The 20,873-nt window shown below is 48.8% G+C and overlaps 5 protein-coding genes across 5 annotated transcripts; 2 read left to right on the top strand and 3 right to left on the bottom strand.

The window, feature by feature from the left end:
- Positions 1 to 2,633: 2,633 nt before the first annotated feature.
- BDW43DRAFT_308883 (uncharacterized protein) lies at positions 2,634 to 3,002 on the top strand (the record flags this gene model as incomplete). The annotated part of the gene is made up of 1 exon (XM_032046595.1): positions 2,634 to 3,002. One exon carries the CDS (start codon positions 2,634 to 2,636, stop codon positions 3,000 to 3,002), a length of 369 nt encoding a protein of 122 aa, XP_031902922.1.
- Positions 3,003 to 3,564: 562 nt separating this feature from the next.
- Positions 3,565 to 6,559, top strand: BDW43DRAFT_20232 (Zn(II)2Cys6 transcription factor). Its single transcript, XM_032039158.1, has 10 exons — positions 3,565 to 3,828; positions 3,878 to 3,941; positions 3,996 to 4,797; positions 4,853 to 4,886; positions 4,934 to 5,045; positions 5,094 to 5,114; positions 5,169 to 5,503; positions 5,552 to 5,726; positions 5,783 to 6,071; positions 6,127 to 6,559. The coding sequence occupies exons 1-10, from the start codon at positions 3,669 to 3,671 to the stop codon at positions 6,220 to 6,222; spliced, it is 2,088 nt and encodes a 695-aa protein (XP_031902921.1). The 5' UTR covers positions 3,565 to 3,668; the 3' UTR covers positions 6,223 to 6,559.
- On the bottom strand, positions 6,399 to 8,254 carry BDW43DRAFT_308881 (putative monooxygenase; the record flags this gene model as incomplete). Its single annotated transcript, XM_032046594.1, has 8 exons — positions 6,399 to 6,489; positions 6,572 to 6,675; positions 6,774 to 6,963; positions 7,023 to 7,071; positions 7,134 to 7,189; positions 7,289 to 7,950; positions 8,015 to 8,143; positions 8,180 to 8,254. 8 exons carry the CDS (start codon positions 8,252 to 8,254, stop codon positions 6,399 to 6,401), a joined length of 1,356 nt encoding a protein of 451 aa, XP_031902920.1.
- A 673-nt stretch (positions 8,255 to 8,927) lies between these two features.
- On the bottom strand, positions 8,928 to 10,427 carry BDW43DRAFT_269112 (DUF3500 domain-containing protein). Its single transcript, XM_032041186.1, has 2 exons — positions 10,173 to 10,427; positions 8,928 to 10,123 (listed from the first exon to the last, which is right to left on the bottom strand). The coding sequence occupies exons 1-2, from the start codon at positions 10,381 to 10,383 to the stop codon at positions 9,036 to 9,038; spliced, it is 1,299 nt and encodes a 432-aa protein (XP_031902919.1). The 5' UTR covers positions 10,384 to 10,427; the 3' UTR covers positions 8,928 to 9,035.
- Positions 10,428 to 11,964: 1,537 nt separating this feature from the next.
- On the bottom strand, positions 11,965 to 20,320 carry BDW43DRAFT_308879 (type I polyketide synthase; the record flags this gene model as incomplete). The annotated part of the gene is made up of 12 exons (XM_032046593.1): positions 11,965 to 12,852; positions 12,918 to 13,238; positions 13,288 to 16,869; positions 16,918 to 17,899; positions 17,958 to 18,117; positions 18,169 to 18,832; positions 18,887 to 19,043; positions 19,095 to 19,363; positions 19,427 to 19,528; positions 19,593 to 19,861; positions 19,924 to 20,068; positions 20,135 to 20,320. 12 exons carry the CDS (start codon positions 20,318 to 20,320, stop codon positions 11,965 to 11,967), a joined length of 7,725 nt encoding a protein of 2,574 aa, XP_031902918.1.
- Between the last annotated feature and the right edge of the window lie 553 nt (positions 20,321 to 20,873).

Here is a 20,873-nt window from a genome sequence, read left to right as displayed (position 1 = left end):
GAACATGGACGACTGATCACATCCACCGCAAGCGCCATTTTATGCCCATAATTGTTTAGTGTTACGATCAAGTCTAGAGTTACTCGAGGATTTCCACCCATATACAAATGAACATCAAGCGCGCATATCCCTGTGCTCATTGGTGGGCAGCAGTGAACCGGACACATGAAGCGGTCAGTATTTATGTACATACTTGCTCACAAACTGAGTAACACAGCTCTCGGTGGCTGCCATGCCTCTAGTCTTAATCCCCGTCTTGTACATCCATGACAAGTAACGCATTCTTTCGTTTAATAAAACCAAATATCGTTTCCAAGGTGCCGCATTTATCCCGACCCGCCCTAGGCGCAGCTTGCAGATACGCCCTCGGTCCGGTTGGTAATGTTCGGAATACTAACTATGATCTTGATCCGAATCTATGGGTTAATGGTGCTTCAAACTTCCCACTGTCCGGCATGGACTAAAAGATCTGTTGGGTGTGAGTATAGCTAACCGGCATTAATATTTGCTTATTATTGCACCTGGAGCCGATGATGCGGTCATTTGATAACCCTGGACCATGCCACATTGCCCGTATCCGTGTCATTCATATAAGGTGAAAATCAAGAATACCGACTTTGCCGAGCAACAACACTGCCTGTTACAGGAGTTGATGTCCTGCTGATCCCTTTCTAGTATTCTCCGACAAAGAATGTTGGACAACGATTTGACATTGCAAGTACGCATTCCATCAGCATCCGTTGACTCGAAACGTGGTAGTACAATCTGTCTGGCATAGTACCACGGCTCCAATATAAGAGCAAATGACAATAATCCCGTGCAAGGAACAGCCTGGCTTCATTACTGGCATTATCCTTCTGTTTTTCCTTTTACGTTTCTAGTGCTTGGCCTTTTACGAATGCCTAAGCCGACGATTTGTCGATCATAAAGTATACCCCCCAGTCGAAAAGGAGCGGTTGGTCGAGTATTTAAGTAAGACCTTTCACGCAAAATGACTCCAGCGATTCCCCAGAGTATTCGTATGCCCCGTCTGTTTCTCTTCTGCTTTTGCGGTGGCAGGGTCCCAGTATTACTTTCTTTCAAATATGGCCCACCAAAATGTCCCAGGCATTAATCTGGATCCCAAACACATTTATTGTACAGGGGGCGGGCGCATGGTTATATGTTGCAGGAATTGTGCAGGCCATAGCCCAAGGTTTGCTCCCCTACCAGACATACCCTTTTGATACTAGACTAAGTCTCCCTAGAACTGCATCAATATGCAGTGACTGCAAGGGGACTGGTATCGAGACATTCCCATGCGCGCACTGCCTCCCGGATGCAGCGGAAGCGGCAGTTCAAAGTACAGTATCGCTCCAGCATTCCACCCCCAGATCGTCTCCTACCAGTTCTCCTAGTTCGCTGAGCAGAAGCTCCTCGACATCAATCTCTTCCCAACATGGCGCTCAGTAAAGCAGAAAATAGAGATGTTTTGGAAATGGCGATGAAAGAGTGAGCAATACACAAACACGCAAAGCCACTCATATTGTGGGATCATGACTGGGAGGCAGACATTGCCTTTGCCTTTGCTGATTGGTGTTTAAGAATACCGTTGCCGTAGTTGAGACTGAATAGGAGTAACTTTTGGAGGGCTACTTCTCTTGGGGGGAAAGGGGGCACTTCGGCCAAGCATATCACTCGAATATATGTCCTTTTGTGCTTTCGTTTCATTATTTTATTTCTTTCTTTTCATTTTGCCCCCCTCTAACTCCCGCGTTTTCCCCTCACTTCTCCTTCCATTTGTTTGTTTTGCCCTTTATCCAGCCTTTCCTTCCTGCTGCTGCACCAGCCATTATGCAGTGTTCATATATGCCAATGTTTTCTCGACATTTGCACTCGCCTCATACTGGCAACAAAGGGAGTATAGTTGAGGGAAGGAGAGGTTGTGTTCTGCGAGTTATCCCTGAGTAGAATCCGAATTCAGATTGTCATACGACTTTTTAAGCCTTACTTTACCTTTGATATCTGCACATAGTAAACTTACGAACTGCCAAACAAATTCGGGCATCGGATATTCCGGCAGGTTGGTCCACGGCTTCTCCGAGCTCGGGGAACAAGCGGATGGACCAGCGATGATGAATCCCCACTCAATGATCTACATGAACCGATCAATATATGTGAAACCCTTCTTTCGCAACTGGTGGCTTTCCACCTCACCTGACAGTTGGGTTTGGGAACTCTCTCATTATCATCGTCGTTAGACCCCCTTGTGTCTCTGCCGTGGACGAAACTCCCCCCTGGGTCCAGCGTTCCTTACGCAATTCCTCAATTGGAAGGAGAACGTATCACAATCCCGGGCAGTAAGGGTGTTTTTCGCATTTTGGCATCCTCAAAGCAGATCAATGGCTTGGTGGTTGTTTTTCAAAGTGGTGCGGTGTTGTCCGATGCTCCGGGATTTCACTGCCATAACCACGTTCGGTGACGTCTTTTTAGTAGCCAAGGGCTATCTGAAATTATGGAATGGTGATAAATGTCGCATCATGGGACCAGGAGAGACTTCGCTTATGTGCCACCAGTACTTAATTCTGGTCGATCCTTTCATGAAATGAGGACAATATATGACCCAATTCTAGACCGTTGTTCATGATCCCGAAATGTTAGGGCCACATACAGAAATCTACAGCCTGATCACCCCAGGTGACTGGGTTGATTTCTTCCGATACATTTCCGAGCCCTATGAAGGAGGATTGCTGGTTCCCCAGGGCGACAGCCGCAATCTCAAGTCCCTGTTGATACCTAAGGTCATGGCTGCGAAGGAAAGGTTTGATATTAATTTCCTGTTAAATTATCAACCCCCAGGATTGGGCGACTGGACAAAAAATGATGCAAGGCTTCCGGAGTCCTCACAGCCCTTTAATCTACGTGCCAACACGGGCCCCCGGTGGATGTTGGGAGGTGTTATGGCTCGACCGTTCATCACGACCACCCAGGGCAATGGGATCTGTGCAAATTTCGAGCATTGAATCATCCAATGAATATACTACCTCGATACAGTCGAGATATACGACGTTCCATGACGAGGATCACTACCTGTGTGTTTTAAGAGGGAACCCTGATCATCCGTCTCAAGGGCTCGATGGATGCCATCTTCCGTGAAGGCGAAAGTGTGGTTATCCCAGCAGGTCAAGCGTTTGTCCTCTTTTTTATAGCAGGTACGTACGCCTTTGGCCAATTACAAACGGCAATGGTGTTGAAAGCCTAGTGCATAGGCTGGAAAGGCCATTTGAAGGCGTTGTTCTGCCTGAGTGGGAATTGGAATGGGATTCGACGAAGATCGGATCCGTTACAAAGGAGCTCAATGTAGGTATTGACCCTCAATAATTTGACTAACAACACCTAGGCCTACTTTCGCTAGTCATTATACCGAATAGCAACTGGATCACTCAAACTATATTAAATTGATCCATATTTAATAAAAGATCCCCGCTAGGCACCCCGCGGGGAGGGGGTCATGTGACGGGTGTTTTGTGTCGGAATTCGGCAATTCCGGCCACCTTTTTCACACTCTCTGTAATTGTATCTTTTCCCCAGAAAGCACATCCTAGCATACATATACTCCCTCCGCCATACAATAAATACATACATACATACACACCATATAGTAATGCTATGGATATGACTATAAATGGATGATGCACCGTCAGACTCAGCGATCGCCATCAACTCGTACCTCTGTGGATGAATCTGTTCCACCTCGGGCGAAGCGGCCGCGTGCTGCTCAAGCCTGCGACAGGTGTAGACTAAAGAAGTATAAATGCGATGAATCATACCCTTGCTCGCACTGTAAGAGTAAGTGGCTTGCCGACGCATCGTGAGCGAATACATCTAACCCGCGCAGAAAGCGACATCCCTTGCGTATATCAAGGGAATTACCGACAACGTGAAAATGATCGGTCGGTCACGTAAGTCTAAGCTTTTGACGTATGATGACCAGGCGTTTAGTAATTACTGAACAGCTATGTTACCGATCTGGAAAAGAAGGTAGATGAGCTCACTGCGAAGCTTCGCATGGCGGAATCCGAAATTTCTTCCCAGCGCTCTCCCCAGTCTCAGAAAGTAGTGGCAAATCCTGAAACCAGGCCAGTGCCCCATTCCATTATAGGTGCAACCCCATGTTCTATGCCTCGGCATGGTTCCACCCCAAGAGAAGAGGCGCCGCTATCTTACGACCATCACGACGAGGCGGGGGACTCCGTCGAGGATGAAATCAGTGAGCTCAACCACCATACCAACGGCATCGAATATCACGGAAGCACATCGTCGGCGGCCTTGATAGGCCATCTTCAGAGGCAACATGAGCCCCGACAAGTGCAAGAGCGACGTATTCTCACAAGTGTGCCGGAGTACTCTATAGTCTCGACGCTACATAATCCAAGTTTTTCGACCTCATGCGCGGCTGGTCCGGCACAACCTGCGGCACTTCATGAGCATAATTACTATTTTGAGCAGGCGCATGCGTTCATGAACGGTTATTTTGAGAATATCCATTTTATACATCCTCTGATCGACAAAGAGGACTTTTGCCTGCGGGCCCATGATCTATGGTTCACCCGGAATAAACAACCAGAGCCGAGCTTTGTCGCGTTGTACCTGAGTGTTCTCTCATTTGGCGCCCTGGTTCGTGTTTGGGACGAAGAGAGACTTGGAGGACTAACGCGTTTCGAGTGGAGCCGGAAGTTATTTGGCGAGACTCAAGCCTATCTAAATTATTTACAGTTTTCGAATAATTTGGACACAGTCCAATGCTTGTACCTTATGGTAACCGTGGCTGATAGCCCTAACCCGTGTACCTGGCCTGACTAACTCTGCACAGGCCAAAATCTGTCAGAATGAGCTTAATCCGAACTGTGAGTATTCCTTCCGGTGGTGGTATCGTATTACTAATGTCTGCTAGTGGCTTATATGTACTTGGGTCTTGCCATACGCACATGCCTAGCTGCTGGTTTCAACAGGGAAGTGCGTAATTCTACGGAGCAGCGATCTGGTTGGATCTCAAAAACCTGGTGGTAGGTACGCCTGTATTGCTCTTAGGCATAAGTACTAATCATTCATAGGGGCCTATTCTCTCTAGAAATGTGAGTTTGCTACTATTTTGCACTCCCTTTTGTGGCATATACTTATGAGTTAAGTGAGATGAGCTTTTCTGTTGGCCGCCCTGATACCTTGGGAATGGATGAATACCACAACCGGGCTCTTCCAGAAAGAGACGATTCCGAATACGCCATCATCCCATGGATGGTTGATTTTGCACAAATTATTCGGAAAGTGTCTGTGCAGATCTATCACTCGCGTATCACCTTGCAGGACAAGTTACAGATAGCGCTTCAAATCGAGGGTGAACTGGACAGGTGGATGTTAAGGCTTCCGGAGAGAATCAAGCCGGATGTCCTGAGACAACGAGGGTCAGGAAATGCGTTGCGAGATCCAAAGTGGGCACGGAGGCAGCGCTTAGTTTTAGGCATTCGTGAGCCGTCCCCTACGAGTTATATGGAATTTTCACTCACTGGAACAGGGTACTACAATGTCAAAGTGCTATTGTTTCGTCCATTCCTGGGCCATTTCACCCGCAAATTAAGACATACACCAATTGAACTGGAACAAACTATTGGAAAGTGCCTTGACGCTGCGATGAAAACGATCGAGGTAATATATGATATCTTCCGTATACACACGTTCTTCCGGTGCTGGTATGTTCTGTTATCGTATCTTTGTGGTGTTTTTCCTGCCTAACCTCGTTTGATAGGTGGTACAATACAACATATGTGATGTTTGCCACATCGACCCTCCTACTTCCCATGTCCAAGCTCGGCATGTGCTCTGAAACAATTCCTTTGCGACGTTCTGTGGAGATGGCGCTGGAGATCCTGGAAGCAATGGACGAATCCGTCGTGGCGCGGAAGTCCGTGGAGATTATCAAGCGTTATCTTAGGGAATTTAGCTTGTCAGATACCCAATCAAGCATGGGGAACGGCGAGGGAAGTGTTGCAGCGTTAGCGGCGGAGACACCTAGCCAGGGCACATTTGATATACCGGTATGTGGCTTCTATTCTTACTCTAGTTTGGGATTCTAAGTCTGACGGATACTAGGAATGGGCCCATGGTTTCGGGTTCCCGGATTGTTCGGTCGAAGGAATCGCCCGGCTCTTTGATGATATAGGAGGATTGCCTATGCTAGACAATTGAGTGTACGATATCGGGCGTGATATGATCTGTAGTCGTATTTTCTTGTACGTACATCACCCCAAGCCGCCATTACATAGTCCTACAGTTAGATCTCACTGTATCAAGAAATTCGTTAGACCCACTAGCAAATTATACATGCAAACATATAAAGAAAGCTGCAGATTCGACCTCTTCTTCTAAAATAACTCCGGATTCCGCACAACAGCCTTCTCCACCTCCTGCAGCGCATCATACCCATACAACCAAGGCTGGACATTAGGACATGTCCTGCTCGCACGATACTTTAGCCTCAGATTTATTGCCCCAAAATCAACCAAAAGAGGTAGGATAACATGGCAAGAGTACGCACCATCGACTAGGAAACGCCCCCTTGATATCCTTCCCTAACTGTGACAGGAATATCTCATCTCGCCTTTCCTGCTCGGGTCCGTTATACATATGGAAATCGTCTCTCTGGCGTGTCAATTAGCTTCGATGTTAAACTAGGCGGAGATCCTTTCCCTCTCCTTCCACAGAGCACAGATACAGAGAGGGATGCACGATGAACGCACCTGCTTGAATGTCTCCTTAACAATCGCCTCACCCCTCGACTTCCTCAAGCTCTCGTATAACCGGAGAATCTCCGGGAGATGCGATTTACTCTTCATGCGGCCCAAAAGACCGCCGAGAACGGCACCGTCCTCGAGAGAGGAATTGGCACCCTGGGCCAGATAAGGGAGCATCGGATGACAAGAATCACCACTGACATGGTCAGAACACACATAGAGTCAATTAGAAAGGGGAAGCAGAGGACATCATACGTGAACACAAGATTCGACTTGTCATTGATCCACGACTCCATCTCGCCATCTACTCGCAAACCAGGTTAGGAACCGTATCCTCAACAAAACCAAGATCAACACAGGACATACGATGCATAAGCTTCCACTTATCAACTGTATCCACATATCCAAGAAACCGATTCAACCTAGTAAATCCAGCCCACGTCAGTGACCGTCCATTCCAAGGGGAATAGAATAAGTAAAAACAAAAAATAAAATAAAAATGAAAATGAAACAAAACATACACAGGATCCCACCCCTCAAAAAGCCCCCTCATTTCCCCCACAGACCCAACCTGCCTCGACACGCCCCTTGGCAAATTATCCGGCACCAAAAGCACAATATTAAACATCTCCCCACCTCGCAACGAATAAGCCACCACATGCGCCCCCGGTCCAACCCAAAAATGGCACTGCGGATTCTCAACCCAAGCCCTTAGCTCAGCATCCCCTATCTCCTCCGCTCTCAGCACAATCCGGTACGCCAGATCCCCCGTCGGCAGCGGATCATCCTTCCGCCCCAAATAGCACTCCCGACACCGCGACCAAAGCCCATCCGCCGCAACAATCAAATCCCCCCTATACTCCCCCCCGGAAACGGTGAACACAGTTGCAGTCTCAAAATCAACCCAGTCAGCCCGTTCGTTCAGATAAAATCTTACGCCTAGATCCTTTGCGCGGGCGTATAATGCTTGCTGGAGATCCACGCGGTGGAGATCGATGAACGGCGCGTTGTACTTCGCCCGGATGTGCGTGTGGAAGGAGTCTTCGTGCGCGAGTACCTCGCCTGTGTATTTGTGGACTGTTAGGGATGTTGGTTCGGCGGCTGAGGTCCAGAGCTTCTCGGGGAGACGCCAGTGGGTGAAGAGGCGGGAGGCGTTGGGAGTGATTTGGAGGCCTGCTCCAATCTGTAAATGTTGATGTTAATTACTATCTATCGGACTGGATTTGGAATACGTATGCGTAACGTACCTCAGCTAGTTCCTTCGCTTGCTCGATCACTTGGACTGTGTGACCGGATGAGGCGCAGGATATGGCTGTTGCGAGGCCGGAGAGGCCTGCGCCCACGATTGTGATGTCGAGGTGGGCTGCGGTGGGGACCTGGGGGGGATTAGTTTTTGGTGAAGGTGGTCTTACCATTGCTGGTTCCTGATCTTTGTTTCCCTGTCCTCCTGATAGCTTGCTGAGTAGACGGTAGATGTAATCGAACATTGAGGAGATGTTTTGGTGTTTGAGTTAAAAGGGCATTCACTCGATTTACACTAAGGGTGCTTTTGGAGGGCGGTGCTGTGGGTTTAATGAAGCTCAAATAACCCTGATTACGAGCTTCTACATAGTAGCTGTCCGTGCCAGATTATATGGTAGTGAATGCCTTGCCGACGTGCTGGGGTCGGAATTGCCGACTATATCGGGTATTCCATGGCTGATAGCTCCAGGCGGCTGGTACACAGCTTTTGGGTATTGTTCGCTTGGTTCAGGGTGCGTTGAATGAGACAATTGGGTTTTGAAAAAGATATTACTGTGCAGTTGTGATTCATGGTATCTTTGAGGATGCATTGGGATATTGATCATGGGACGATAGATGGCTATGGCGACGCTTCACAGCTATTTCTCTTTGTAACGGCGAGGGACAAGAGGACAGGGCCAGACCAAAGTTCGGTCGTAGTCTGAGCCCGACAGTAGGGCCGTATTACGCAAAATGCTCCAAGTCGCTCGGGAAATCCGAGCTCAGATTTTGTAGGCGGCGGACAATATCACGGGTTGGATAATAGTATGCATTGATCGTACGTTCCTGTGGCAAATCCTCTACACGCAATTCATGGTCTGGCCAATGCCAGGTGGACCTACATCACTCGGGTATAACGGCAGTTGTATAGAGTGGGCCTTTCGGCAAGATGAAAGTCCATCATTGATGCTGAGACTAGGAGGGTTGACTCTGCTTTTCGCTGAAACATATATACATCTATTGCATCACATCATATACCAGCAATATCTAAAGAGCCGGCTTCCACGTAATCTCCTTCCCCACTAATCCTTCCACAGCCGGAATCAACGGCCGGAGCGCATAACCATAATCACCACCGTTTGGTGTGCGGAGCAAAGTATGGATATGGAACTTCTTCGGCTCTTCGTTGTTCAGGAATACACCCGAGTGATGATCAAACTCAACCAGAATAACGGGACTCTGGATCCGATAATAAAACGGATCCTCATCCCGAGATCCACCAATCCAGGAGAAATAAGTCTCCGACTCGAATTGCCGCACATGGTCCAATTTCATCTTCCGAGACTGTGCCGGCAGGTACAGTAGGTACTGTTCCAAGGCCCCGTAAAGCAACTTCTTCTGCTCATCGTTGAGTGACGAAGCGAGGATCCCCTCATATGGAACCTCTCGGTTATCCCGATACGCCCCGCACACGTGCCGCTGGTCATCGCGGTTCCAGCGTCCGGGCGGCATGTCGGGGTCGTGCATTTGGTCATACACGCGGGCCTTGTTCTGGAGGTCCGGGCTTAGCGACTGCATGAGTCGGAGACCGAGCTCCTCCTCGACCTGCATGATGCGGGTGCCTGCATACGGACCAGCGTCGATCTCGTTGGGCTCTGCGCCGGTGAACCACGGAGAGGCGACGATCTGTCCCTTGTATAGGAACACATTCAAACAGAGGTGGTGGCCGTAGAATGACCAGCCCCAAGGTCTAGTAGTAGAGGGGCGCCCGAAGAGGACGAAATTGTAGGAAAACTCGTTCATCACCTTCGTTGATTCAACGAGCTCGCCTAAGAAATGGTTGACGCGCATGGCTTTGATGGCTTTTTCATAGCCTTCCAACGACAGTGTGGCCTTTAACACGTTGAGAATTGCGTCGCGGGTTGCGGTGTTGACTTCGTCGAGACGGAGGCCTTTGTTGCTAAGGAGGAATTCGGGGTTTGACCATGTGCGCCAATCGGGCGAGTCAATGTGATATGATAGTGCCTGGTATTGTTTGTCATCTACTATAGATAGTAAAGACTCAACTGATTCTACAATGTGATCGATGGGTACCTCTTCATCTTGCAATGCGAAGAGACCAGGCCGTACATTTCCTTTACCAACTATCAGCTAGGGAACAGCAACTGTAGGAACGCACTATACCGTCGGTTGTAACCCCCTTAAATGGTTCCTGCAGTAAGTCCAACCAATGCATATATAAAGCATGCAGCCATGGTGGATTGCGCAATGTCTTGAAATCATGGGCATATTCATGGGCATCCTGAGTGCGCATCACCTGGAACCGTTTCAAGCTCAGATCCGGCAGGTATTGACGGTACTCGCCGGCCGGCTGTTCTAGTTGAAAGCGCGTCATGTTGCGTATCAATTGTAGGAGTTGTAATTGAATGAGAAGCGTCGGAAGAGGGGAAAAGTCTTAGTCTTTAAAATGCTGTACCATATTATACTTCCCCATATCGGATGATTCCCCCAGTGGCGTTCTCCCCACACGTTCCCCACACCGCGCTGTGGAGAGCGGCAAACTGCTTATCCGTGGATGCCATTTGCGGATTCCTGATTCCCTGGTATTCTATAGTGTTGGCCGATAATATAGAATATGCCCTGCGATGACTTACTCCTATATTAAGAGGATAAATCTACTCTTTGATCTGCTGCCGTAGTTGAGGAAATATGTCTTCATGCATTAAGGTCGATAACAATTTTAGCTACGAAGTCATCGTGCTCTACATCCTAGCAATCACGCCACGGCAAGAAAGCCGCATCGGGGCACAAATGGCATAACACATTATGATCGGACGTCCGTATTACATGAAATCCTGAGCATCACACTCCACATCACTCTCAGGAGAATAATATGGCTACTTACCACACCCGATCAAACGATATCTGTAACGTAAACTAGTTTGAGAAATCCATTTCCAGGGGGCCATGGAAATGAGATTGTGAGATATGAAAGTAGTGGAAGGCTACTCACAACTAAGGAATACTGGGATACCCGATGGGCATATGGTAAGGATGTAGAAGTAGAACGATGGATGGAAAGATGAGGGGTGAAACGAGCGCTTAAATAGACGGGAGTTGGCCAATTCACCTACTAGAGGGATAGTGAGAACTCGATGAAGGCCTATATACTAGTGAAGGATGCTAATAGTTCAATGAAGGCAAGGTGGAATGGCAGATGGGATGGAGTTAGGTGGCTATGTCAAAGGCATAAGGGATGTGAAAGGAAATTGATGAATTGTTGATACCGTTAATGGCAAGTATATGAGGTTAATTAGATATCGAAGCAGTATGATCTTATATTACAAGGATCAAGACTTAGTACACCCCAGTATCTATGAAAGAAAAGTCTATCTGCTCATTCATGCCAATACAGAGCCCGTAAAGAGTTCATTTTACCTCAGTATGGGGAGCACCTGAGTTTCTCAAGACTTCATCTTGAAGATGGTAGATCATGCCGCCGCTATCAAATCCACCCCTATTAGGTGGGTAAGATATGGCAGCAAATAATGCCGGATTACCATGCCCGATCAGAATACAGCCGTTGATGCAGTATTCCTCATGATTATCGAGGATGCCCTTCAATGGAAGGTATCGGGTTTGCTGGCCGATGTCGAGACTATATTTGGGTTAGTTGTAATGTGAAAGCAGGGGCAAAATATGGATAGTTAATGGAAAAACGAACAACGAATGAACATGGCAATGATAGGAAATTGATATACTTCACATACCGGGATCCCATTAACAGGTAATTGGACTCAGCAAACCCCAGATTGTTGTTCCCGTCAGTGGCAGTGCTGTTAGTGAATGCCACGTATCCTCCTAGGTAATCAAAGGAAAGCAACATAACACTATCCGCAGTCGAGGGAGGCAGATCAATGAATAATGCTAAAGGCCACGACCACAGGTGGATGTCCGAAGTACATGCACCTACACATCAGTAGGTAGTCATTTCCTCTTTCCTCTTCAGCGCGCTCCGCCCCGCCACCGTCGCGCCCATAGACACAAAACTGGTGCCGCCCAAGATCTCGAATGTTGGTACGTTCGCCTGGAAGACCTTTCTGAACCAGCTCCGGATGTCCACAGCTAACAAAGAGTCCACACCATAACTGGCGATGGGCTTATGGATGTCGATCTCGGCATCCGTAGAGTTAACGAGGGATCGGTTGCGAGATAGTTTGGAGATAAGAGCTTCGGTAACGATGAGGCTAGCCTCGGGTATGGTTGAGCAGTCGATAAATTCCTGTCTGAAATCGCGCAGCTTCTCTTTTCCTGAACCGTCTCCATCACTTCCGGATTTATTTGATTGGCTGCGGATGCCATACAGCGCACCGAACAATGGTCGTTGAAGCCAACCTGGCTCATCCACCCCCTGGGCATGAATATTTTGCGGTGTGTTGATTCCGCATGCGACCTGGCAGCCACCGAGCCCGAGCACGCCCAGTGACGGGTTACAGTAGGTTTCTAGAAGCGTCAGAAATATCTCACGGGTCACTGGCAGCATAGCCCCTGTCCCTAGAAGCCTGTCCTTTATGTTTTTATTTATGTTCTCGGCAAGGTATCCGTCGTCGATCATAGCGCCTAGGTTGATGCTAATTGCTTTTTGCCCACGCGAGACACGATAGTGGGCTAAGGCATCTTGGTATGTATTTCCCGCTGCGTAATTTGATTGTCCCCGATGGCCAATGATCCCTGACACGGAAGAGAGGAGAATGAAGAAGTCAAGGTCATTGGGGAGAAGGGTGTGAAGGTTCCAGGATCCAGAGACTTTAGGTGCAGTGGATGCCTTCCAGTCGGGAAGTTGCATCTGGTCAAAAAGCATGTCCTAAAGGAGGACGGTCAGTACTGCAGAGATGTGGAAAATACAGGAATGAGATCAAGTATACTCACTCTTAGAACCATGGATGCCTGTATGCAACCACGAACGGGGGGCAGGGCTCTACTGCATTCCGCCAGGGCATTGCGGAGCTCATCCTCGTTGCCGATGTCGCATGCAGGCGCCGCAACCGTAGCCCCCATACTCCGGAGCGTCTCCACCAGGCTCACAGATGTCGGATTTCGAAGACCAGAGCGCGATAGAATGATCAAGTGGCGGGCGCCCTTGTCTACCATCCACCTTGCTATGGTACGACCAAGACCACCAAATCCACCTGCGATAACATACGTGGCCTTTTCCTGAAAGGAATATGTTGGCTTTCGGATTATGGCGTTCTATAATCTCTTAGACTTGGTACTGCTAGCCTTAAGGAAGTGAACTTACCGGTGCAGGTGCTGAGGGTGAAACTTCTACGACAGCCTTTCCGATACTCTTGCCTTCCACAAGATTGGAGAAGGCCGTACCAATATTCGCAACGTCGTAGACTGTCAGCGGCTTCGTAGTACTCAACTTACCTTGCTCAAAGAGTCCCATAATTATCTCTATGTTCCGTTGGGCCTCCAGTGGCCGCTCAACCATCCATATCGAACCATCAAATGCCGAGAATGTGACGCTCTTACTGAATGGCTGCATGGGGAGGGTCGAATTGGCCAAGATGTCCTTCTTCCCAATTTCTACAAAGCGTCCGTAAGGTGCCAGGCACTCCCAAGAAGCCATGAGGCTGTCACCCGCAAGCGAATTCAGCACAACGTCCACTCCACGGCCACTGGTGATACTCTTGAGTCCTTTCGCAAAAGAGGTGTCCCTGCTGTAGAATATATGACTGGCGGGTATTCCATACTGTGAGATCAGGAACTCCTTCTTGCGCTTCGAACCAACCGTTGCAAAGACTTGCGCGCCGAGGTACAGACTGATTTGAATTCCTGCTTGACCGGTGCCTCCCGCCCCCGCATGGATCAGAACGGCCTCTCCCTTCGCCAATCGGGCAATATCGTTGAGGCATGTCCATGCCGTCACAAACTGGGTGGGGATTGCTGCGGCCTCTACAAAGCTGATCGTCGATGGTAGACGACAGACACACTGTACCTTGCTGCGTGCGTACGTTTTGAACGCTTCGGTGGTGGACATGCATACTCTATCTCCCGGTTGAAACTGCGATTGGCAAGCTGATCCGACCTTGCTGATAATTCCCGCACATTCATTTCCTAGTTTGTCTCCCGGGACTCGTCCAAGTGCAATCAAACAGTCCTTGAAGTTCACGCCCATGGCGCGTACTTCGATCTCGATTTCATCATCAGCAAGTGGCTCGACGGCAGCAATATCCTCGACGAAGTGCAAGCTATCGAGAAGCCCGGGTGTTCCTGCAATAAGCCTTAAGGGGGGCGCATCCTTCCAGGGAAGTGTGCAGGGAACCATATCCGATAAACTGTCCACAAACGCTTCGTGGCATTGCTCATCACTCCGGAGCCTGCAAATTTGAAGAAGGCCGCTTTGCTCTTCATACTCCATTTCGCAGGTTTCAGCGCTGCTTCTCATCATGTGCCGTGTCGCTGTCAAGATGTATTGAATTTGCTTTGAACTGGGGGTTTCATTGCCTTGTAGCCCGACTCGCACCGACCTTGCTCCCTCAATCTCCGTGTGCCAGGACCGGACCAGACCGCTAGCCATGCCGTACTTAGGATCTGCCGAACCGTCGCCGACCGTACATGATACCCATACGATGTTTTTGTACAACCTAAGAAGCTGCTGAAGCTGAGAAAGCGCTTGACTATCCATATCATTAAGGTATGACTGGCTGGGACTGTCTGGAATTATCGCAACAGAATCTGGATGGATGGGAATGTTTTGGATCTTTTGGATATCAACGAGCCTGCTTTCAACGTTTATCTGATTCACGAGGCCTCGGTAAAGTGAGATAGGGAAAGCCGATTTGTTTGAGGGCCTGGGGTGAGGGACGATGTCCACCCTCAGCATCTCAGGCACATCCTCTTGTTGAGCCTTGGTGGTAATGAGAACACTCAGTTCATGGCATTCATCACTCTTGTAGTCGCGGAACTCGTGGTCCACCCCGGAAAAGCCATTCTTTTGGAGGAGGTCGTGCCAGTCCTGAGTTTTGATGCATGGCCCTTGGGACCGGAATGACTCTCTGCTGAGCCACCAGCCAGGAAGAAGGCCCATAACGAAGGCAGTCCTTCCTAGCTCTGGGTTTGTTATTTCATATAAAATAAGCTTTCCTCCCGGGCGCAGCATCTCCGAGACGTTCTTCAGAGTTGCTGACAGGTCCTCTGTCGCATGGAGGACGTTTGCCGCTATAATTACGTCGTATGATTCGGACACGAAGCCCTGGCCCAGTGGGGATTTTTCGATGTCCAAACGCTTGAAGTTCATGTTCGAAAACTCATAAAACTTTTCCTTTGCAGATTCAAAGAATGCCTCTGAGACATCAGTGAATGTATACTTCTTATACATCTCACAAGGAGTCAGTCGGTTCCTTTTATGCACAAGGGAATTGAGTACTGGGCCTGTTGAGCCCCCAGTTCCCGCTCCGATTTCAAGATAGCTTGCGTTAGGATATTTGTGTGAGTAGAGTTGCAGGTATCTCCCCAGTAGCTTGAAACTGTTTGTGCTGTTGCTCAGCTCGGCATAGAAATCATCAAGAATTGAGTTGTTACTGAACAACAGTTCTAGCGGATCCAATTCCGATAGCCAAATCTCTTGCAGATGGCGTGCAACGAGAGCGTGGACCTTTCCTTGAGCATTGACACTTTCAAGCCAGCTTACATCCTCATCACTGTACACGTTATCATATTCTAGGTATAGCTCTGCTCCACCTGCTTCATGATTACCCTTGTCTTGAAAATAGTGCTTGGCCCAGTTGAAATATTGCAACATGTGGGAGGAACTGTCAGACCTTCCCATTCCCGGGATAGCCTGCAAAGCCTGATGGAGACAATTAAGGTGCAGAGAGGACAGTCGACGATAAAACTCCGTGGGCTCCGCATTATCTTGCAATTCAGCCTCACAGTAATCAAGTATTTCCTTGGGTTCCATCGCGTCGATGTCCGGCAGCCAGACAGGGCTCAAGAATTGCAGCTCTTCCGCTGGGGTGTCTGCCTCATCTGAAATTTGGTCCACAACGGTCATATTGACGCCTTCAAGCTGGGCGATAACTTTAGAGAAATCACATCGCAAAGCAGTTAGCTCGCATTCAGTACCACGGCTATCCTGCGAGACGATGTTAGACATAGTCCTCAGGGGCTCTTCAGTTGACCAATCTATTCCCGAACTAGATAACCAGGCCCTGCGGATCCGCGAAGGGATCATGGTAGGCTTCTTCACCTTTCCTCCCTGTGTGTAGTTCACCAAGGCTAGATGAAAGAACGCATCCAGCGCACATGGATGAACGACGGTGTACCCTTGTGCCTCTCCCTTCCCCTTCACACTCCATGGGAAGTTCGAGACGTCACCGACTGACTCGAAGCCAGAAAATCGAGCCTTCTTCAGATTTCTAAAGCAATCCCCATAATTGATACCGCAGCTCTGTAGGAGAGAATAGAAGTCTTTCATGTGAACAGGCTCGCTGCTGTTAGTTAGAGAGGTATAGTGTTGTTGGGTATTTCTGAGGTAAGATTCTGTCGACAGCCCTTCGTCAACCTCCGAAGCCTCCATTTCATATTCAATACGGACACGCCCAAGGCATATATCTTCCCATCTATCGTTTATGTAGGCACATAGCCGGAAGTTGGACCAGCCTTGCCCTCTACTTGTCCCACTTTGGTTTTGGGAATGCATGGTGAATTGCACTTCCACTCCTGTTCCACTGTCTGGGACAGCAAGAGCGGTATAGAACGTCACATCACGAAGTTCATAGCCACAAGCGCCTCGTGGGAGGGCGGTAATGTCCGATATGGCTTCAACTGCCATGGCCATCATACCGGCTGCCGGGAAAAGTGTCACTTCGTTTATCTGCATATAAATCAGCTGCAGTCATTGCATAGTGCATGACGGCCATACCTTATGATCCTGGATCCACGGGAGATCCCACGCGCTCAGGAAATTACGCCAACGTGGTTCGAGAGGATTCCAATCCGTGACACGCTCCCCTAGAAGGTGATATTTGGGCTGTTTCTGGAGGCGATGAGCCTTGCCTATTCGACTCTCATGAAAGTACGTCTGCGAGTGGTCGAATGGATATTGTGGGAGGTCACAAATCGAAGCGGTGCAATCTGAATATTGATTGGCCCGTGCTAGATCAGGACCACATCCGAGGCACCAAAGTTGGCCCAGTGTCCCAAGAAGAGTCGTCGTGGCAGAAGCATTCCGCTGGAGCGCTGATAGGTAAGCCATCTGTGTTCCTTTCGACGCGAGGATCTCCATGATTGGCCCCTGCAGGGCCGCATGAGGTCCTATTTCCACACATGCGTCGATTTTTAACATACCCCGGTGGCTTCCGTCAATTTTCTTCACAATCCTTTTCGCACAGAGCCGTTCAAACCCCTGGGAGAATTTCACAGGGCTGACCATGTTATTCACCCAGTACGATGGTTCTCGTAGCTCGTGCGATGTCACCCCTTTCCCGGAAACGGTAGAGACCATGGTAGGGCCTTGAAAGCGAGATTCTCCACTGCTAATAAAACCAATGGAATCATTGTAGGCTTCAGAAACTACATTCATATGAGATGAATGATACGCGGCGTTCGTTTTAAGCTTGCGAGCGAATGTTCCAAGTTTATCCAGCTCAAGCTTGAACGAGTCGATCATTCGCTCATCACCTGAAATGGTTACATTCGATGGGCTGTTGTAGCAGGCAATTTTCAACGAGCTATATTCATGGCCATTGTCCTCTAATAGCCTGGATACGTGGTCCGGAGGGAGCCCAACAGCCATCATTGCGCCGTGAATCGTGGCTTTACCTTCATACAGATTGGATACCTGGACACCACGCATGTAAGCGATCTTCCAAGCCGATTCCCGAGAAATAGCCCCACAGCAATATCTATACAAATGTCAGCAGACCTTGGTATCATCCACTCTCTAGACGTATATTATCTCACGCTGCGGCAATCTCTCCCGACGAATGCCCAATAACAGCATTAGGGCGGACATTGAAATGGGACAGAAGTTCAACAAGGGCAACCTGGACGGCTGTGCATAGTGCCTGACTGATTTGTGGCTCGTTGATTCGGCTACTTGTCGACTTTTCCAGCAGTTCCTCTATAAATGGTATGAGCATGGTAATGTCTCCTTAACCATGAGCACACTAACCTAGAAGCCTCCATTCGCAGCCTAGGTATTCTAGATAGGCCTCTGCTTGCTGTAAGCTCCTGCGAAAGACGCTGTATTGCATGAGCTCCCTCCCCATTCCAATCCATTGTGCTCCTTGGCCGGTAAAAACAAAGGCAATCTTTGGCTTTGTGGTAGCTATAGAAGGCGTGGACAGGTGCGATTTGAAGTCTTTGAGCTTCTCCACGGAATTAAGAACAGCAAATGCTCTCCAGGGTAGATTGCTTCTCCTCCGAACGAGCGTACTCGCTAAGACTTTCAGGAGCTCATTCGAATCTAAATTTTCAGTTTCCCTTTTCTCAAAGTACTCACTATAGGACAAGGCAGTGCGACGAACAGCGGCTTGGTTCGCTGCTGAAATTGGGAGGATTACAGGTGTGTTAGAGGGGGTTGCATTGTCGTTGTTATTGCCCCACTGTCGATATAGCAGTAATTTCCGGGCAACCAAGGGTGCCCGAAGACCCGGTGGCTGCAGTGGTGGTGGCTCTGCTGGTGAGGAATACGCGATTCCTTCAAGCCCGCGTTCAGCCAGAAAGTTATAAGCATCATCTAGAATAACATGAGCATTGGATCCGCCGAATCCAAATGAATTCACTGATATACGGCGCAGGCCATCCTTAGGCCACACTGTAGCCGTTCTAGGAAACTGATCATTATTAATGAAGCGTCCAATGACTCAATGTGGCGATTGGTTCTTTACCCGAATTCTGAGGTATTCTTCATCAATCTGCGGATTCACTGTATCGAGGTCTGCGATAGCAGGAATAATACCCCTCTCAAGCATCGCAATTGCTTTGATGACTCCAGCTATGCCGCTAGCGCCTTCTAAGTGACCAATATTTGACTTGACCGATCCTCTACACACAGTCAGGAATGATCTAGTCAATAGTAATGCATGAATCACATACACGTAGAGTGGGTTGCGTGGGTCTCGACCCTCACGGAATGCAGACCCCAGCGCTCTGGCCTCAATTGGGTCTCCTACCGGAGTCCCTGTGCCGTGTGCTTCGACATATCCTGTCCGACTCTTTTCCAATCCTGCTTTGCTGTAACAGTAATTAATCAGCTGCTCTTGCGAGGATTGACTCGGCTGGGTCAACCCGAGAGTATGTCCATCCTGATTAGAAGCTGTAGATCGAATGACAGCTCGGATAGTATCTCCGTCCTGGATGGCAGTCTGAAGGCGCTTGATTATTAGCACCCCGGCTCCTTCCCCTCTACCATACCCGTTTCCACGCACATCAAAGCTCCTACAGCGACCTTCCGGGGACAACATATTCATCCCCGAAAGAGTGTGGAAGAGATCAGGGGCAAGAAGAAGGTTCACGCCACCAACAACGCTCTGCAGGATATCAGCTTCTCTCTTCCCATCTCACATCAGCGCACATATGGTACATTATACGTACCGTATCGCAAGTACCGGACCAGATACTTTGGCAGGCAAGGTCCAGCGCAACAAGGCTGCTGGAGCACGCCGTATCGACATTGACACTTGGTCCGAGTAAGTTGAAGTACCAGCTTAGTCGGTTGGCATTCAAAGTTGGCATGATGCCGGTTGCCGCATATGGGGCTTTGTCACCCACGTCTTTCTCATATAATGTCTTATAATCATCTGTGAAACAGCCGACGTAAACAGACGTGTTCGATCCATTGACTTGTGACATTGTAATTCCAGCTGGTACAGAGGTGGTTAGCTCGGAAGCCCGTACTGGCTGATCTTACTATGGTGTGTAATACCGTTTTCAAAAGCTCGGTAGGTTGTTTCCAGTAGCAGCCGTTGTTGTGGATCCATCGAAGCTGCTTCTGTTCCAGACACGGAGAAGAACGACGCATCAAATGCCGTTACATCCTCTGTTAGAAAGTGGGCTTTCTTTACTGGCATCTATTTGGGCCCAAATTCGTTATTATAAGCTCCTACATACATGCTAAATCAAATAGAGTAACTCACACTCTCTCCATTGATCCGGTTTGGGGGGAATTCCTGACAGACGCAACGATTTCGCATCATTAACTCCCAATAGTCATCGAGAGTCGTAGCATCTCCGGGGAACTGAAGGGATAATCCAACAATTGCGATGGGATCCAGGATGTCTTCTTCCATGGACAAGCCCATGGCCAGACGGACGGGTGCCATGGCTATTGTGTGACAAGGTAACACCTAGAGTAGGTAATGCGCTGGCTGATAATATCTTCGGCTCCAGTAAAGCCTTGTAGGGGCAACAAGTACACACCCACACTGTAATTGAATTCCAAAGGCGAGGCAAAGATTTTCTATCCATATATACATGACATCTGAGGGTCCCACCCCCCAAGCTGACCTCTACGGCATTCAAATTGTCTTACTCCACAATCCTTCCAACGACGACTCCGCAATCAAATGATAGTGACTCTTCTTGTCGAGAAGAGGTCCCGGTGAGACTATCATCGCTAGATGCAACCTGGTTAGTCGCTGAGCACGTCTTATGGAGAACTTGAGGTGCTAGATAATGCAAGAGGGTCACATTGGTGCAGACGTGGGTCAGGACTGCGTATGCCAGTTGGGGACTATACGTGATGCCGTTGATGGAATTATTGGGCCCAGGTAGACTAATATGCATGAGTTACCAAACAAGCCCGAAGGCCACACGGTTCCAGCTTCATTTGCGAGTCGGAGGTTGATATACCCCGTAGCAAACGTTCCCATAGGG

Source organism: Aspergillus alliaceus, assembly GCF_009176365.1.
Source record: "Aspergillus alliaceus strain CBS 536.65 unplaced genomic scaffold BDW43scaffold_10, whole genome shotgun sequence".
NCBI lineage: Eukaryota > Fungi > Ascomycota > Eurotiomycetes > Eurotiales > Aspergillaceae > Aspergillus > Aspergillus alliaceus.
Note: the sequence above shows the minus strand (reverse complement) of the source record. Positions and strands in the feature narration are given on the sequence as shown.

Bases quoted from the DNA above. Each gene is read 5' to 3' on its own strand.
- BDW43DRAFT_20232 (XM_032039158.1), top strand. From the start codon at position 3,669: ATGATGCACCGTCAGACTCAGCGATCGCCATCAACTCGTACCTCTGTG. The intron at 3,942-3,995 runs GTAAGTCTAAGC...ATTACTGAACAG, and splicing joins GAAAATGATCGGTCGGTCAC to CTATGTTACCGATCTGGAAA. The intron at 5,115-5,168 runs GTGAGTTTGCTA...TTATGAGTTAAG, and splicing joins GGCCTATTCTCTCTAGAAAT to TGAGATGAGCTTTTCTGTTG.
- BDW43DRAFT_269112 (XM_032041186.1), bottom strand. From the start codon at position 10,383: ATGACGCGCTTTCAACTAGAACAGCCGGCCGGCGAGTACCGTCAATAC. The intron at 10,124-10,172 runs GTATAGTGCGTT...TAGTTGGTAAAG, and splicing joins TAAGGGGGTTACAACCGACG to GAAATGTACGGCCTGGTCTC.